At 46.3% G+C, this 19,689-nt stretch overlaps 2 protein-coding genes across 2 annotated transcripts in view; both read left to right on the forward strand.

Moving 5' to 3' along the window:
* Positions 1 to 19,689, forward strand: part of LOC135560329 (adhesion G protein-coupled receptor E5-like) — a 114,477-nt gene that overhangs the window by 68,810 nt on the left and 25,978 nt on the right. The window lies entirely within an intron of this gene.
* Positions 4,849 to 19,689, forward strand: part of LOC115126646 (adhesion G protein-coupled receptor E2-like) — a 33,765-nt gene continuing 18,924 nt past the window's right edge. The window contains exon 1 of the mRNA XM_065002141.1: positions 4,849 to 5,081. Within this exon, the coding sequence (XP_064858213.1) occupies positions 5,051 to 5,081 (31 nt within the window). The 5' untranslated portion in view covers positions 4,849 to 5,050. The remainder of the gene's footprint in view (positions 5,082 to 19,689) is intronic.

The raw sequence follows: 19,689 nt of genomic DNA on the forward strand, positions 1-19,689 counted from the left end.
TCCCTTAAGGTATGTAAGGGGCCTAGAATTCCTTTAGAAAGTAAGGTGCCTAGAATTCCTTTAAAAAGTAAGGGGCCTAGAATTCCTTTAGAAAGTAAGGGGCATAGAATTCCTTTAGAAAGTAAGGGGCCTAGAATTCCATTAAAAAGTAAGGGGCCTAGAATTGCTAGAATTCAGGGGGTGTAAAGCCACAACATATGTTTTTCCAACAGCAGGCTATGATTGATAATGTCAAAAGCCGCACTGAAGTCTAACAAAACAGCCCCTACAATCTTCTATCATCAATTTCTCTCAGCCAATCAGTAATTTGTGTAAGTGCTGTGCTTATTGGATGTTCTTCCCTGTAAGTGTGCTGAAAGTCTGTTGTCAATTTGTTTACTGTAAAAATGCATTGTATCTGGTCAAACACCATTTTTTCTAAAAGTTTACTAAGGGTTGGTAACAGGCTGATTGGTCTAAAAGTTTACTAAGGGTTGGTAACAGGCTGATTGGTCTAAAAGTTTACTAAGGGTTGGTAACAGGCTGATTGGTCTAAAAGTTAACTCAGGGTTGGTAACAGGCTGATTGGTCTAAAAGTTTACTAAGGGTTGGTAACAGGCTGATTGGTCTAAAAGTTTATTAAGGGTTGGTAACAGGCTGATTGGTCTAAAAGTTTACTAAGGGTTGGTAACAGGCTGATTGGTCTAAAAGTTTACTAAGGGTTGGTAACAGGCTGATTGGTCTAAAAGTTTACTAAGGGTTGGTAACAGGCTGATTGGTCTAAAAGTTTACTAAGGGTTGGTAACAGGGTGATTGGTCTAAAAGTTTATTAAGGGTTGGTAACAGGCTGATTGGTCGGCCTTTTGAGCCAGTAAAGGGGGCCAGTAAAGGGGGCTTTGCTATTCTTAAGTAGCAGAATGACTTTTGCCTAGTAGGCCTGATGCAACACACCTAGTAGGCCTGAGGCAACACACCTAGTAGGCCTGAGGCAACACACCTAGTAGGCCTGAGGCAATACACCTAGTAGGCCTGAGGCAACACACCTAGCAGGCTTGAGGCAATACACCTAGTAGGCCTGAGGCAACACACCTAGTAGGCCTGAGGCAACACACCTAGTAGGCCTGAGGCAACACACCTAGTAGGCCTGAGGCAACACACCTAGTAGGTCTGAGGCAACACACCTAGTAGGCTTAACATGATGAGGGAGAGGAAGATACGAAGAAGAGAGGGAGAGGAAGGATAGAGAGAGAGAGAGAGAGAGAGAGAGAGGGAGAGGAAGGAAGGATAGAGAGAGAGAGAGAGAGAGAGAGAGGGAGAGGAAGGATAGAGAGAGAGAGAGAGAGAGAGAGAGAGAGAGAGAGAGAGAGAGAGAGAGAGAGAGAAGGATAGAGAGAGAGAGAGAGAGAGAGAGAGGAAGGATAGAGAGAGAGAGAGAGAGGAAGGATAGGGAGAGAGAGAGAGACAGAGAGAGAGAGAGAGAGGGGAAGGAAGGATAGAGAGAGAGACAGAGAGAGAGACGGAGAGGAAGGATAGAGAGAGAGAGAGAGAGAGAGAGAGAGAGAGAGAGAGAGAGAGAGAGAAGGTGAAAAACAGAGAGAGGGGGAAGGAGAGAAGAAGAGGTGACGCAGAAAAAGAGAACAAGGAGAGAGCGAGAGAAGGGTGAAACAGAGAGAATGAGGAAGATTGTGAACAAGAGAGAGAAGAGGCGTTCTCTAACAGAAAGAGGTAGAGGAGAGGAGAGCAAAATAGTTGTTTTCTATCTCCGTGTGGCTCACACTGAGAGTTGTCTCACCAAAAGAGAGGGAATATTTTATTTATTTTTCTTCTGTACATGTTATCACCACAGAGCGAGATAGGAGACGGCATCGGTCAAAATGATTGATTGATGACCTTACGTCATGATGACGTGTACATGTCTGAATATGGGCCTCCGGCCCGTCCCCCCTGTTCCTGTGTTCACGTGTTAGAGGGTGTGTGTTATTTTATAGCCTTAAGTTATGCTTTGAAGTAGTGCTGTTGTTTGATGTCTAGGGGGGCTGGTTGAACTGGGGATGGTGTTGTTTGAGTGTTTGAACTTTTGGGACAGTGTATGCCCCCCCACCCCCCAGTTTTATCTCCCTTATGGTTGTTATCTATGAAGCAGGAATGTCCAGGCCTAGGCTTTATAAATGTCCAGAACAAGCCATTTTTTTAAGACCTGAATATTAAACATCTAAAATATGTCTACAAGGGGAATTATCGGAGTGCTCTGTAGCTCATGTCATGAATCCAACGCCAAAAGCCTGGAAGATATTTTGTTTGAGGCGCCCGAATGTTTTAAAGGATTTCTGTGTACAAGCGAGGGCCATATTTCGTACATATTCAACCCGGAGGAATCTACGGTTAAGATATTCACAGACAGTGTGTCCCAACCCTTTTATCATGCAGAACCCGAGCCTTTTTCTCCAGCGCTAAGGATGCGAGAATGGCTTAAAATAAGGCTAGCTTTGTGTCAAATGGAACGTGCCCTGAGTGCTTCAAGGCTGCCAGGATATGTGTTGGAAGAACAAGTCTGTGGACGCCAGGATCTAATGGCTCTGAGAGTCACTTCCATGGGGTATACCCCGGACTACCCCCTACGTCATGATGACGCGTGCATGTTTAAATATGTGCCCCGCCCCGGCCCCCTGTTCGTGTGGTCATGTGTTAGAGGGTGTTTGTTATTTTATATCTATATGTCATGCCTTGAAGTATTCAAGGTGTTTGATGAGTAGGGGGGGTCTGGTTGTGTGGGGGTGTTTGAGTGTTTGAACTTTTGGGACCGTGTATGTCCCCCCACCCCCAGTTTTTATCTCCCTTATGGTTGTTATCTATGAAGCAGGAATGTCCAGGCTTATGTATCTGGGGGCCTAGGCTTTATAAATGTCCAGAACAAGGTTTGCGAACCCAGAACCGTAAACCCTATTTTTTTAAACATGGATTTTGCTATCAGTGGCAAAGCTGTGATGACTGTAGCCTCGGAGGCAGGACCGCGTCTGAAACATCGAGAAAGGGCAAAGTATACGGCCGCAATATACGAAGCACCAAAAAAACGGTTTCTAAACGTGTATAGAACCCAGATACCGCCCGCAACTGCGCTGAAAGATGTGTTGAGTGTTGATGTTTAAAAAAACTCAGAAAAATGTTGATGTAAAAGAAATATTATCATGTAATCATGCCCAACAAAAGAACAGAGCACTAGGTGAGCTGGTCTGTCTGGATCAAGTGCCGTTCTGTGACTTGGGATAATATGCCTTATTTGTTTTAACCGGGTATCTTTCTGGTATCAAGTATTGCAGTCAACATTCTGGGGGAGGGAGGGACTTAGATTGGATTACTTACTGTCAAAGACTCCAGAACAGCAGCTGTTTAGATGAACCATTACTCAGCTCTCCCTCTCTCTATCTCTCTCCCTCCCCCTCTCTCTCTGTCTCTCTCTCTTTCTCCCCCTCCCCCTTTCTCTCTGTCTCTCTCTCTTTCTTCCCCCTCTCTCTCTCTCTCTCCTCCCCCTCTCTCTCTGTCACTCTCCCCCTCTCTCTCCCTCCCTCTCTCTCCTCTCTCTCCCTCTCTCATATCTCGCTCCTTCTCTCTCTCTCTCTCTCTCTCTCTCTCTCTCTCTCTCTCTTCTTCCCCCTCTCACTCTGTCACTCTTTCTCCCCCTCGCTCTCTCTCTCTCTCTCTCTCGCTCTCTCTCTCTCTCTCTCACTCTCTCTCTCTCTCTCTCTCTCTTCTCCCTCTCTCTCCCTCTCGTATCTCGCTCCTTCTCACTCTCTCGCTCTCTCTCTCTTATCCCTCTCTCAGCTCCATGTTCCACTGGGCTTGGTTTCAGAAGCTATTCAGAGAACTCAACCCCCTACACAGAGAGAGAGAGAGAGAGAGAGAGAGAGAGAGAGAGAGAGAGAGAGAGAGAGAGAGAAGTGAAAGAGAACAAAAGGGGCGGGCATTAACAGGCTGAGACTGAACTTCAGAAAGAGAAAGAGGGAGCGGACAGAGGAGAGCAAAACGCGGCTCACACACACTAAACCTGTCTATAAACACTAAACCTGTCTATACACACTAAAACTGTCTATAAACACTAAAACTGTCTATACACACTAAAACTGTCTATACACAGTAAAACTGTCTATAAGCACTAAAACTGTCTATACACACTAAAACTGTCTATAAACACTAAAACTGTCTATAAACACTAAAACTGTCTATACACACTAAAACTGTGTATAAACACTAAAACTGTCTATACCACTAAAACTGTCTATACACACTAAAACTGTCTATAAACACTAAAACTGTCTATACACACTAAAACTGTCTATACACACTAAAACTGTCTACACACTAAAACGGTCTATACACACTAAAACTGTCTACACACTAAAACTGTCTATACACACTAAAACTGTCTATACACACTAAAACTGTCTATAAACACTAAAACTGTCTATACACAGTAAAACTGTCTATACAAACATAAACTGTCTATACACACTAAAACTGTCTATACACAGTAAAACTGTCTATACAAACATAAACTGTCTATACACACTAAAACTGTCTATACAAACATAAACTGTCTATACACACTAAAACTGCCTACACACTAAAACTGTCTATACACACTAAAACTGTCTATACAAACATAAACTGTCTATACACACTAAAACTGTCTATACACAGTAAAACTGTCTATACAAACATAAACTGTCTATACACACTAAAACTGTCTATACAAACATAAACTGTCTATACACACTAAAACTGCCTACACACTAAAACTGTCTATACACACTAAAACTGTCTATACAAACATAAACTGTCTATACACACTAAAACTGCCTAGAAACTGTCTCACCAAAAGAGAGGGAAGATTTTTTTGTGTTTTCTTCTGTTAATTTTCTCACACTGGATCATATGGAATTAAAACCTTATTAAACTGGGATTTTCTTCAATCTGAATTCAACTGTGAAACAGATTGAATCTCAGACTGATTCTTCTTGTGGGTCTAGTTTTACTAGGATCCTACTAGTTGTCATAATACCAGTCTGTCTCTGAGATGGAGTCCAGAACTCTTCTACTTGTTCTGGGTGAGTATAACCTTGTATATCTTTGGAACTTGACTATCTTGTGTTTGGGTGTGTGTGGGGTGTGTGTGGGGTGTGTGTGAGTGTGTGTGTGTGTGCCCGTGTGAGAAAGTGACATTGTCATTTATTGTTGAATTGCTACAGAATATTCCAACCATGTATCAACCATGTATCAACCACGTACCAACCATGGATACAGTGTGAATGTTCCAACCCTATCTAATACATGGATAAACTACCAGACTGTATACAAGACAGTTTCTAGGCAGTTTTAGTGTGTATAGGCAGTTTATGTTTGTATAGACAGTTTTACTGTGTATAGACAGGTTTAGTGTGTATAGACCGTTTTAGTGTGTAGACAGTTTTAGTGTGTGTAGACAGTTTTAGTGTGTATAGACAGTTTTAGTGTGTATTGACAGTTTTAGTGTGTATAGACAGTTTTAGTGTTTATAGACAGTTTTAGTGTGTATAGACAGTTTTAGTGTGTATAGACAGTTTTAGTGTGTAGACAGTTTTAGTGTGTATAGACCGTTTTAGTGTGTAGACAGTTTTAGTGTGTATAGACAGTTTTAGTGTGTATAGACAGTTTTAGTGTTTATAGACAGTTTTAGTGTGTATAGACAGTTTTAGTGGTATAGACAGTTTTAGTGTTTATACACAGTTTTAGTGTGTATAGACAGTTTTAGTGTTTATAGACAGTTTTAGTGTTTATAGACAGTTTTAGTGTGTATAGACAGTTTTAGTGCTTATAGACAGTTTTACTGTGTATAGACAGTTTTAGTGTGTATAGACAGTTTTAGTGTTTATAGACAGTTTTAGTGTGTATAGACAGGTTTAGTGTTTATAGACAGGTTTAGTGTGTAGACAGTTTTAGTGTTTATAGACAGGTTTAGTGTGTAGACAGTTTTAGTGTGTATAGACAGTTTTAGTGTGTGTAGACAGTTTTAGTGTGTATAGACAGTTTTAGTGTGTAGACAGTTTTAGTGTGTATAGACCGTTTTAGTGTGTAGACAGTTTTAGTGTGTATAGACCGTTTTAGTGTGTAGACAGTTTGGCAGTTCTCAGACGTCAGCTTTTGTTATGTTATACTAGGCTTTGGTATGTAGTTCTATGTTATACGTTAAGATAACATAACATCTTACTATATGTTAGCTACTATGTTATGTTATGGAATAAGTTAGTATATGTTATTGTATGTGTCACTATACTGTATGTAAGGTAAATTCAGTTAGTTATGTTATGGATGTTATGGATGTAGTACTATGTTCAGGTATTTATGTTATGGATGTAGTACTATGTTCAGGTAGTTGTGTTATGGATGTTATGGATGTAGTTCTATGTTCAGGTAGTTGTGTTATGGATGTTATGGATGTAGTACTATGTTCAGGTAGTTATGTTATGGATGTTATGGATGTAGTACTATGTTCAGGTAGTTATGTTATGGATGTTGTTCTATGTTCAGGTAGTTATGTTATGGATATAGTTCTATGTTCAGGTAGTTGTGTTATGGATGTAGTACTATGTTCAGGTAGTTATGTTATGGATGTAGTACTATGTTCAGGTAGTTATGCTACAAGACCATGGTGCTTGCCTACGGAGCTGTGAGGGGAACGGCACCTCAGTACCTCTAGGCTCTGATCAGGCCCTACACCCAAACAAGGGCACTGCGTTCATCCACCTCTGGCCTGCTCGCCTCCCTACCACTGAGGAAGTACAGTTCCCGCTCAGCCCAGTCAAAACTGTTCGCTGCTCTGGCCCCCCAATGGTGGAACAAACTCCCTCACGACGCCAGGACAGCGGAGTCAATCACCACCTTCCGGAGACACCTGAAACCCCACCTCTTTAAGGAATACCTAGGATAGGATAAAGTAATCCTTCTCTCCCCCCCCTTAAAAGACCTAGATGCACTATTGTAAAGTGGCTGTTCCACTGGATGTCATAAGGTGAAAGCACCAATTTGTAAGTCGCTCTGGATAAGAGCGTCTGCTAAATGACTTAAATGTAATCTTAAATGTTATGGATGTTATGGATGTAGTTCTATGTTCAGGTAGTTGTGTTATGGATGTTATGGATGTAGTTCTATGTTCAGGTAGTTGTGTTATGGATGTTATGGATGTAGTACTATGTTCAGGTAGTTATGTTATGGATGTAGTTCTATGTTCAGGTACTTATGTTATGGATGTAGTACTATGTTCAGGTAGTTAAGTTATGGATGTAGTACTATGTTCAGGTAGTTGTGTTATGGATGTTATGGATGTAGTTCTATGTTCAGGTAGTTGTGTTATGGATGTTATGGATGTAGTACTATGTTCAGGTAGTTATGTTATGGATGTTATGGATGTAGTACTATGTTCAGGTAGTTATGTTATGGATGTTGTTCTATGTTCAGGTAGTTATGTTATGGATATAGTTCTATGTTCAGGTAGTTGTGTTATGGATGTAGTACTATGTTCAGGTAGTTATGTTATGGATGTAGTACTATGTTCAGGTAGTTATGTTATGGATGTTATGGATGTAGTTCTATGTTCAGGTAGTTGTGTTATGGATGTTATGGATGTAGTTCAATGTTCAGGTAGTTGTGTTATGGATGTTATGGATGTAGTACTATGTTCAGGTAGTTATGTTATGGATGTAGTTCTATGTTCAGGTACTTATGTTATGGATGTTATGGATGTAGTACTATGTTCAGGTAGTTATGTTATGGATGTAGTACTATGTTCAGGTAGTTATGTTATGGATGTAGTACTATGTTCAGGTAGTTATGTTATGGATGTAGTACTATGTTCAGGTAGTTAAGTTATGGATGTAGTACTATGTTCAGGTAGTTATGTTATGGATGTTATGGATGTAGTACTATGTTCAGGTAGTTATGTTATGGATGTAGTTCTATGTTCAGGTAGTTATGTTATGGATGTAGTTCTATGTTCAGGTAGTTGTGTTATGGATGTAGTACTATGTTCAGGTAGTTATGTTATGGATGTTATGGATATAGTACTATGTTCAGGTAGTTAAGTTATGGATGTAGTACTATGTTCAGGTAGTTATGTTATGGATGTTATGAATGTAGTACTATGTTCAGGTAGTTATGTTATGGATGTAGTTCTATGTTCAGGTAGTTATGTTATGGATGTAGTTCTATGTTCAGGTAGTTATGTTATGGATGTAGTACTATGTTCAGGTAGTTGTGTTATGGATGTTATGGATGTAGTACTATGTTCAGGTAGTTATGTTACGGATGTAGTTCTATGTTCAGGTAGTTGTGTTATGGATGTTATGGATGTAGTACTATGTTCAGGTAGTTATGTTATGGATGTTATGGATGTAGTACTATGTTCATGTAGTTATGTTATGGATGTTGTTCTATGTTCAGGTAGTTATGTTATGGATATAGTTCTATGTTCAGGTAGTTGTGTTATGGATGTAGTACTATGTTCAGGTAGTTATGTTATGGATGTAGTACTATGTTCAGGTAGTTATGTTATGGATGTTATGGATATAGTACTATGTTCAGGTAGTTATGTTATGGATGTTATGGATGTAGTACTATGTTCAGGTAGTTATATTATGGATGTTATGTTTGTAGTACTATGTTCAGGTAGTTATGTTATGGATGTTATGGATGTAGTTCTATGTTCAGTGTCACGACTCCGACCGAAGGACACTCCCCTTCCCGTTCGGGTGGCGCTCTGCGGTCGTCGTCGCCGGCCTACTAGCTGCTACTGATTATTTCCTCCCCCTCCTTATGTGTTGATTGAGTGCACCTGTTTTGAATTAGGTAGTAGGCTTTATTAGTCCGCCGGCCCGCAGAGTTCCTTGTGCGGGATTAATTATTGTGACCATCTGTTTTAGTGCACTTGTGTGCACGTCTATAGGTTTTGTGTTTTTCCCATTTTGTGGGTTTTCCCTGGACCGTTTAAGTCCCGCTGTTTGGGGGCATTTGTTTGCTCATTACGCCCTGTGTGTTCGTGAGGGTTTGCTTATGTTCGCCGTTTGTTCGGTGCATTAAAATAGCACTCACCTGAACTCTCTGCTTCCTGTGCTTGACTCCTCACCCACTACACTCAGATCGTTACAGAATCCCGCACCTCTGAGGAATGGAGTCAGCAGGAGCAACAGCCACTCCTCCCATCGATGGAAGAGAGGGTTCTACATCACACCACCGTTCTCCATCGGATCGGAACGGCGATGGATCTGGTGATGGAGAGAATGGACCGATGGGAGAGAAGCGGTCTCCTCTCTCCACCTTTGGCCCCTCCTCCTCAGGACTCCCCATCTCCCGACTCCAGCACCCTCCGTCTTACGCTCCCGAGGGTCTATGATGGAGCGGCAGCAGGGTGCCAGGGTTCTTACTCCAGCTAGAACTGTACCTGGCCACCGTCAGACCTACTCCCTCGGGAGCGGAGAGGGTGAATGTCCTCATCTCCTGCCTCACGGGTCGTGCTCTGGAGTGGGCAAATGCAGTTTGGAATGGACCAGACTCAGCTAAGGAGCAGTACCCCGAGTTTTCTCGCCGCTCCGCGCCGTGTTTGACCATCCTCCAGATGGCCGAGCGGCGGGAGAACGACTATTCCATCTTCGGCAGGAGAAAAGGAGCGCCCAGGATTACGCGTTGGAGTTCCGTACCTTGGCAGCAGGATCCGGGTGGAACGACAGGGCCCTTATCAACCACTACAGGTGTAGTCTCCGGGAGGACGTCCGCAGGGAGCTAGCGTGTCGGGACACCGCTCTTTCATTGGATGACCTAATTGACATGTCCATCCGACTGGACAATCTGCTGGCTGCCCTCGGGCGTTTGGAGAGGGTCCTGTGTGTTCCACCACCCAGCACCTCCACTCCTGTTCCGATGGAGTTGGGAGGGGCTTTGCCGAGGGGTACCGGAGGAGGAGGCTCCTCTGCACCAACTGTGGTCGGAGAGGACACACGGCCGATCGGGTGCTGGGGGTCCGTCTGGGAGTCGAGATGGCAGGCGGAACATTTCTCGATCACCCCAGGTGAGTCCGCACCAAACTCACCCAGAACCCCCTGTTGGTCACATGTTTGTCTTGATTTTTTTTCTTAAATTTTTTCCCTCTTCCCAGCATAGGGCGCTAGTCGATTCAGGCGCAGCTGGGAACTTTATGGATCGCGGACTTGCTATTAAATTAGGTGTTCCGCTTGTGCCGATAGATTCTCCCTTTCCCGTGCACTCCTAGATAGCCGGCCATTAGGTCAGGGATGGTCAGGGAGACCACGATCCCACTGGACATGGTAACGCAGGGGAATCATAGGGAGCGTATCAGTCTCTATATTATTGATTCGCCTGCGTTTCCAGTGGTGTTAGGGATTCCCTGGCTGGCCCGGCACAATCCTAACATTTTGTGGAAACAGGGGGTTCTCCAGGGGTGGACAGAGGAGTGTTCTGGAAGGTGTCTGGGAGTTTCCGTCGGTGCCACCTCGGTGGAAAGTCCAGACCAGGGTCCCACAGTGTGCATTCCCCCCGAGTATGCCGATTTGGCAATCGCTTTTAGTAAAAAAAGAAGGCGACTAAATTACCACCACATCGACCGGGACGGGATTGTGCGATAGATCTCCAGGGTAACGCTGCGCTTCCCAAGAGTCACGTGTACCCATTGTCCCAAGAGGAGACGTTGGCTATGGAGACATATATCACGGAGTCTCTGGGACAGGGGTACATTCGGTCCTCCATTTCACCCGTCTCCTCGAGTTTCTTTTGTGAAGAAGAAGGAGGGAGGATTGCGTCCGTGTATTGATTATAGAGGTCTAAATGCCATCACAGTGGGGTTCAGCTACCCACTACCTCTCATTGCTACGGCAGTGGAATCCTTTCAGGGAGCGCAGTTCTTCACAAAATTGGATCTCAGCAGCGCGTATAGCCTGGTGCGTATTCGGAAGGGAGACGAGTGGAAAACCGCATTTAGTACCACATCGGGCCACTATGAGTACTGCGTCATGCCGTATGGGTTAAAAAAAATGCTCCAGCCATTTTTCAATCCTTTGTAGACGATATTCTCAGGGACCTGCACGGGCAGGGAGTGGTTGTTTATATCGATGACATTCTGATCTACTCAGCCACTCACGCCGCGCATGTGTCTCTGGTACGCAAGGTGCTTGGTAGACGGCTGGAGCATGACCTATATGTCAAGGCTGAGAAGTGTGTGTTCTCCAAACGAGCCGTCTCCTTTCTGGGTTATCGCATTTCCACCTCGGGGGTGGAGATGGAGGGTGACCGCAGTAAGGCCGTGCGTAATTGGCCGACTCCAACCACGGTAAAAGAGGTGCAGCGGTTTTTGGGTTTTGCCAACTACTACCGGAGGTTTATCCGGTGTTTTGGCCAGGTAGCGGCTCCAATTACCTCACTGCTAAAGGGGGGCCCGGTGCGGTTGCTATGGTCAGCAGAGGCGGACAGAGTTTTCAACAGGTTGAGGGCGCTGTTCACGGATGCACCCGTGTTGGCGCATCCGGACCCCTCTCTAGCATTCATAGTGGAGGTGGACGCGTCCGAGGCTGGGGAGGGTGCCGTGTTATCACAGCGCTCGGGTACGCCACCAAAACTCCGCCCCTGCGCTTTCTTCTCGAGTAAGCTCAGCCCAGCAGAGCGTAACTATGATGTGGGGGACCGGGAGTTGTTAGCGGTGGTCAGGGCTCTGAAAGTGTGGAGACACTGGCTTGAGGGGGCTTAAGCACCCCTTTCTCATCTGGACCGACCACCAAAATCTGGAGTATATTCGGGCAGCTAGGAGACTGAACCCGCGGCAGGCAAGGTGGGCCATGTTTTTCACTCGATTCCGGTTCACTTTATCATATAGACCGGGCTCCCAGAACGTGAAGGCGGACGCACTGTCCCGCCTTTACGACACGGAGGATAGGTCCACAACCTACTCCCATCCTTCCGGCCTCAAAGCTGATGGCACCGGTGGTATGGGAGGTGGACTCGGACATCGAGCGGGCGTTACGGGCTGAACCCGCGCCTCCTCAGTGTCCGGCGGGGCGGAGGTACGTGCCGCTTGGTGTTCGGGACCAACTGATTCGGTGGGCTCACGTCCTACCCTCCTCAGGTCACCCTGGGGTGAGGAGGACAGTGGGGAGCCTTCGGGAGGTATTGGTGGCCTACCTTGGCTAGGGGACGTTAAGGTTTATGTCTCCTCCTGTTCGGTATGCGCCCAGAGTAAGGCTCCTAGGCACCTTCCTAGAGGGAAGTTACAACCCCTCCCCGTTCCACAAGGGCCATGGTCACATCTATCCGTAGATTTCCTGACCGACCTTCCCCCGTCTCAGGGCAACACCACGGTTCTGGTGATTGTGGATCGGTTCTCTAAGTCCTGCCGTCTCCTCCCATTGCCCGGTATCCCAACAGCCCTACAGACTGCGGAGGCATTATTCACCACGTCTTCCGGCACTACGGGTGCCGGAGGACATCGTCTCTGATCGGGGTCCCCAGTTCACGCCCCGGTATGGAGGGCGTTCATGGAGCGTCTGGGGGTCTCGGTCAGCCTGACCTCCGGTTATCACCCCAAAGTAATGGGCAGGTGGAGAGAGTAAACCAGGAGGTGGGTAGGTTTCTGCGGTCGTACTGCCAGGACCGGCCAGGGGAGTGGGCGAGATACATCCCCTGGGCTGAAATGGCCCAGAATTCACTACGCCACTCCTCTACTAATGTGTCCCCTTTCAGTGTGTGTTTGGGTACCAGCCGGTCCTGGCACCGTGGCATCCGAGCCAGACCGAGGCTCCTGCGGTGGAGGAATGGGTGCAGCGCTCCAAAGAGACCTGGAGGGCCGTCCAGGAATCCCTTCAACAGGCTAGTGGACGGCAGAAAAGGAGTGCTGACCGCCACCGCAGTGAGGCCCCCGTGTTTGTACCAGGGGACAGGGTCTGGCTCTCGACCCGAAACCTACCCCTCCGCGTGCCCTGCCGGAAGCTTGGGCCGCAGTGTGTAGGGCCGTTCAAAGTCCTGAGGAGAATAAACGAGGTGTGTTATCGATTACAACTCCCTTCCTATTATCGTATTAACCCCTCGTTTCATGTGTCTCTCCTCAGGCCGGTGGTAGCTGGTTCCCTACAGGACGATGGGGTACTGGAGGTCCCTCCTCCCCCTCTGGACATCGAGGGGTCCCCGGCGTATACGATACGGGCCATTCTGGACTCGAGACGCCGGGTGAGGGGCCTGCAGTACCTCGTGGACTGGGAGGGGTACGGTCCGGAGGAGAGGTGCTGGGTACCCACCAGGGACATTTTGGATCCGTCAATGTTGAGGGATTTCCATCGCCTCCATCCGGATCGCCCTGCGCCTCGTCCTCCGGGTCGACCTCGAGGCCGGTGTCGGCGCGCTGCGGGAGCCACGCGTCAAGGGGGGGTACTGTCACGACTCCGACCGAAGGACACTCCCCTTCCCGTTCGGGTGGCGCTCGGCGGTCGTCGTCGCCGGCCTACTAGCTGCTACTGATTATTTCCTCCCCCTCCTTATGTGTTGATTGAGTGCACCTGTTTTGAATTAGGTAGTAGGCTTTATTAGTCCGCCGGCCCGCAGAGTTCCTTGTGCGGGATTAATTATTGTGACAATCTGTTTTAGTGCACTTGTGTGCACGTCTATAGGTTTTGTGTTTTCCCATTTTGTGGGTTTTCCCTGGACCGTTTAAGTCCCGCTGTTTGGGGGCATTTGTTTGCTCATTACGCCCTGTGTGTTCGTGAGGGTTTGCTTATGTTCGCCGTTTGTTCGGTGCATTAAAATAGCACTCACCTGAACTCTCTGCTTCCTGCGCTTGACTCCTCACCCACTACACTCAGATCGTTACATTCAGGTAGTTATGTTATGGATGTTATGGATGTAGTTCTATGTTCAGGTAGTTGTGTTATGGATGTTATGGATGTAGTACTATGTTCAGATAGTTGTGTTATGGATGTTATGGATGTAGTACTATGTTCAGTTAATTATGTTATGGATGTAGTACTATGTTCAGGTAGTTATGTTATGGATGTTATGGATGTAGTTCTATGTTCAGGTAGTTGTGTTATGGATGTTATGGATGTAGTTCTATGTTCAGGTAGTTATGTTATGGATGTTATGGATGTAGTTCTATGTTCAGGTAGTTGTGTTATGGATGTTATGGATGTAGTTCTATGTTCAGGTAGTTATGTTATGGATGTTATGGATGTAGTACTATGTTCAGGTAATTGTGTTATGGATGTAGTACTATGTTCAGGTAATTGTGTTATGGATGTAGTTCTATGTTCAGGTAGTTATGTTATGGATGTAGTTCTATGTTCAGGTAGTTATGTTATGGATGTTATGGATGTAGTTCTATGTTCAGGTAGTTGTGTTATGGATGTTATGGATGTAGTTCTATGTTCAGGTAGTTATGTTATGGATGTTATGGATGTAGTACTATGTTCAGGTAGTTGTGTTATGGATGTAGTACTATGTTCAGGTAGTTATGTTATGGATGTAGTTCTATGTTCAGGTAGTTATGTTATGGATGTAGTTCTATGTTCAGGTAGTTATGTTATGGATGTAGTACTATGTTCAGGTAGTTGTGTTATGGATGTAGTACTATGTTCAGGTAGTTGTGCTATGGATGTAGTACTATGTTCAGGGTATGTTCTGTTATTTATTACTGTCAGAATATCACTGTTTCCAGGAAGCAACACAGTAACAGGACTATCTTCAGGGTCCCTACTACTAGTTGTAATTAAAAATACTTTATCTGGGCTTTATTGAGTTTGCCTGGTGTTATTGAACCAATAGGATAGTGGCTACAGTACAAACCCTGCCCATACGGCACTTCAGACAGGCTAGAAATGAAAGGATCTGACATTTTTTAAATAGTATTTGAACCCAGGTCTGATATGAGTACAGATTTCTCTCCTCTGCTCTCTACCTCTTAGACTAGACTGATGATAGAGAGAGTGACAGAGAGAGAGAGGGGGAGGGGTGAAGAGAGGGGTGATAGAGAGATAGAGAGGGGGGAGAGCGAGAGAGAGGGGAGGGGGAGAGAGCGAGACAGAGGGGAGGGGTGATAGAGAGAGAGTGAGGGGGAGAGAGCGAGAGAGAGGGGAGGGGGAGGGGTGAAGACCAGGGGTGATAGAGAGAGAGAGGGGGAGAGAGAGAGGGGAGGGGGAGAGAGCGAGAGAGAGAGAGGGGAGGGGAGAGAGAGAGAGAGAGAGAGGGGAGGGGAGAGAGCGAGAGAGCGAGAGAGAGGGGAGGGGGAGAGAGCGAGAGAGGGTGGGAGAGAGAGATTGGGAGGGGGAGAGAGGGGAGGGGGGAGAGAGGGGAGGGGGAGAGAGAGCTGAACCAAAAAGGGTTCTCCTATGGGGACAGTCAAAGAACCCATTTTGGTTCAAGATAGCACCTTTTTTTCTACAAGTGTGTAGTCAGTTGAACAACTAAACGCATTCAACAGAAATGTGTCTTCAGTATTTACCTCAACCCCTATGAATCAGAAAGGTGCGGAGAGCTGCCTTAATCTAATTCCACGTCTCAGGGAGGGACAGAGAGGGTGGCAGAGAGGGAGAGAGAGCGAGAGAGAGATGGAAAAAAGGAGAGAAAGGACAGACAGACAGACAGACAGACAGACAGACAGACAGACAGACAGACAGACAGACAGACAGAAAAACATTTTGAATGAGAGAGAGAGAGAGAGAGAGAGAGAGAGAGAGAGGGGGGATGAAGAGAGGGATGAACTCAGACACTGTGTCAATTGTTGAAGGGAGGTAGTCTATATATCACTTCATAAAGACCCTCTGTGTGTGTGAGGCCTGCTGTCTAACCACAGTCTTATAGTCACACACACACACACACTCTCTCTCTCTCTCTCTCTCTCTCTCTCTCTCGGTGCATGCTGGGTGTTTTTGGAGTTTGAGTGTTTGGTGTGGAAAGCTCTATCCTAACTAACTTTCTTGATTCTTTTCTTTACATGTTATTTTCTATGGTGGAGGGTTAATGCAATATTTGTTTTTAGCGGTATCCAAAGTTTTTTTTTTTTCAAAGTTAGGTGGAAGAGGACAGAGTAACTTTCCGGGGTGGAAGGTGTAGTGTGCGCAATGGCTTCTCAGCCTAGCGCGGACGAGACGCTGTCGATACAGCATGGATTCAGGTGTGTTCCTGAGAACGGAGTTAAGGTGGAGGAGGTTCTGCTCAAGGGTCGGTGAACAGGTAGGAGCTGAGTTTATACATTCTGCTTCTAGAATGAACAAAGCTGTGGTTGTGTTCATGAAAAGGGCAAATTTGGTCGGTAGGCTAATTGCTAGCGGAATATTTGTAAGAGATGTGTTGGTGTCAATTTCACCTCTCTCTACCCCTTCAACAAGAGTTGTAGTGGCAAATTTGCCTCCGTTTATTACGGACGATCAAATTAGGAAAGAGCTGAGTCGTTTTGGTAAGTTTGCTAGCGGTTTCGTGTACTGTCAGCAGGTTTTCAGGCAGATGCCGTTAAGCACGTTGTTTCGTTCAGGCGGCAAGTGTTTATGTTTCTGAACAATAATGAGCAACAGCTAAATGTGCATTTCAAAGTGAGGCATGGGGAGGGGCTCTATGCAGGTTTTGCCAGCACAGATAGTCTACGGTGTTTTGAATGTGGGGATTTGGGGCACAAGAGCTTTGCGTGCCCACATAAAGGCCATAGACGGAGTGAGGGTGCAAGTGGGGGAAATCGAGGTCAAAATGCAGGGGGTAAGGAGATGCAGACAGCAGAGGCTGGGCCTAGTCAGTCTAGAGATGGTGGTGTAGATGAGACTGGGGCTAGTCAGGCTAGAGATGGTGGAGAAGCAGAGGCTGGGTCTAGTCAGGCTAGAGATGGTGGGGTAGCTGAGGCTGGGCCTAGACATGCTATGGAGGGTGGTGCAGATGATGCTGGGCCTAGTCATGCTATGGAGGGTGGTGTAGCTGAGGCTGGCCCTAGTCATGCTATGGAGGGTGGTGTAGCTGAGGCTGGCCCTAGTCATGCTATAGAGGGTGGTGCAGATGATACTGCGTCTAGTCAGGTTATTCTAGTGGATGAGGAGAGTATAGTGGGGAAGTGTAAGAGATTAGGGGGAGGAGGAGGGTGTCAAGAGGAAAAGGAAAAAGGATGTGGATAAAGGTACCATGGAAATGTTGCCTGTTGCTGTGGGTGAGGCCCTAAACAGAGAGAAAGGGCAGGTGGTCAGGGTGGGAGATAGAGAAGAGGAGGAAAGTGAGTCTGAGGAAGAGGATGAGGAGTTATTTTTTCAGACTCCTCTTCAATTGGCCCGGAGCTGACAGCCAGTCAACCAGAGGGGTCTAAGTACACGTTGAGAGAACTGACAAGGTTCCTGAATGAGACTAAGGGGAAAAAAGTTAATCTTGAGACTTTTTTCCTGATCCTAGAAAGTTTGTAAGATCAGTACAACATGCTATGAGAAATGAGGGGCATGGTGCCCTCTCACCCAGGAAACGGTTTAGGTTGAGGAAGTGGGTCACAATAGTGCGTAAAGGTTTACCTTCAGACACTGTTTAAATGTTTAATTTCTTACTGACACTGGGGCTTTTTGAGCTTTGCTATTGGTCTATTTCTCTGCTGGCTTTTCTCCCACTTCTTATGGAGACTCTTCGGGTAGGCTCGCTCAATATAAATGGCGCCAGAGATGCGGGAAAGAGGAGTGTGTTGGGTGAATATGTAAAACAAAAAAAAAGTACAGGTGTTGTTTCTGCAGGAGACTCATAGTGATGTGGTGAATGAAGTTGATTGGGGGCTCTGGTGGAAAGGGGCAAGTGTGTTGAGCCATGGGACAAATCTTAGTGCAGGGGTGGCAGTCCTTTTTGCACCGGGTCTGGCTGTAAAAATTTGCTCCTCAAAGGAGGTGTGTAGGGGTAGGTTGCTTGTTGTTAAAGCAGAAATTAACAACATGGTTTTTGTCTTTATAAATGTGTATGCGCCTAACACAGGGAGAGAAAGAGGGGTTCTATTTGGGAGTCTTAGACAGGAACTTCACAAGTAGCGCCTGAGGAGACGCTGGTGATCGGAGGTGACTGGAACTGTACAATGGATTTTACAAAAGACAGAAATGGGGAAGAGCCTCATTCAGTGTCAGTGGGAGTGTTAAGGGACATCTTTAATCAGTTTGACCTAGTGGATGTTTGGAGAACTAAACATCCAAACACAAGACAGTATACGTGGGTGAAGGTTTTTGGGGCTAGGGTGAGTGCAGCTCGACTTGATCGTTTTTACATGTCCAGGAATCAGAGCAATAGGCTGCTGGGTGCTACCATTCTCCCAGTGGGGTTTTCTGGATCACCACATAACCATGGCTCGGCTGTCTATTTCACCAGGCCCCGGCAGGCATCTTATTGGAAGTTCAATGTAAAGCTCTTACAAGATGCCACCTTTGCTCAGGTTTCCAGACTTTTGGGAAAGATGGGGGCAGCGAAGAGAGGAGTATGAGTCTCTGAGTCAATGGTGGGATGTGGGGAAAGTGCAAATTCGGCTTTTCTGTCAACAGTACACAGCTCTCTCATCCTCAGAGGCTAGGAGAGTATTGGGGGAACTAGAGCGGTGTATTAGTGAGATGGAGGTAGAGATGGTGGGGCAAGGCAATGTAGGCCTCCAGGCTAACTTAGCCGACCACGTAGGGACCTGGGCAGTTTTTTCCAGGTTAAAGCAAAGGGAGCACTTGTAAGAGCTAGGTTCTCCATGCTCAAGGAGATGGATGCTCCCAGCTCCTTCTTCTTTGGTTTGGAAAGACAGAGCAGTGATGCCAAGGGTATGCATTGTCTACGGCTGTCTGATGGGAGGGTGACCTCTGTGGTGGGGGAGATGCGGGAGCGGACTGTGGAGTTTTATACTGAATTGTATAGGGCAGAAATGTGTGATCCTATGTGTGCTCAGGTCTTGTTCAAGGACTCCCTAAGCTCTCTCGGGCACAGAGGGATGAAATGGACATTCCTCTGTTGTCACATGAACTGGCAGAGGCAGTAACCCAGATGTCCCCCGGTCGTGCACCCGGGGTCGATGGACTTCCAGTGGAATTTTACAAAAATTCTGGGGAACAATTGGACAGGATTTCTTTTTGCGTGTTGCGTGAATGCGTCGGGGTAGGAGAGTTGCCGATGAGCTGCCGTCGGGCGGCTCTGACTCTCCTGCCCAAAAAAGGGGACTTGTGTGAACTTAAGAACTGGAGGCCTGTGGCATTACTCTGTGCGGACTACAAGATTTTTGCCAAGGTCCTCTCTAACAGACTGAAGTCCCATCTGGACTCTATAATACACAAGGACCAGACATATTGTGTACCGGGACGCTCAATCACGGACAACTTGTTCTTGATTAGGGACATGTTGGACTTGTCGAGAGGTTCTAATGTGAACTTTGGACTGGTCTCTTTAGATCAAGAGAAGGCTTTTGATAGAGTGGATCATGAGTATCTGTTTAATGTGATGTCTGTGTTTGGGTTTGGGAAGAGTTTTGTGACCTGTGTGAAGCTGTTGTATGCTGGGGCGTCATGTATGGTTAAGGTGGGAGGGGGCTCAGTAGGCCAGTCTGGGTGAGACGGGGTATTAGACAAGGATGCCCTCTATCTGGGCAGCTGTACACACTAGCCATTGAGCCTTTTTTTAGGACTGCTACGCAGGAGACTGCGGGAGTGTGCTGGACAGGCATGGATGTGG

Source organism: Oncorhynchus nerka, linkage group LG15, assembly GCF_034236695.1.
Source record: "Oncorhynchus nerka isolate Pitt River linkage group LG15, Oner_Uvic_2.0, whole genome shotgun sequence".
Taxonomy (NCBI): Eukaryota; Metazoa; Chordata; class Actinopteri; order Salmoniformes; family Salmonidae; genus Oncorhynchus; species Oncorhynchus nerka.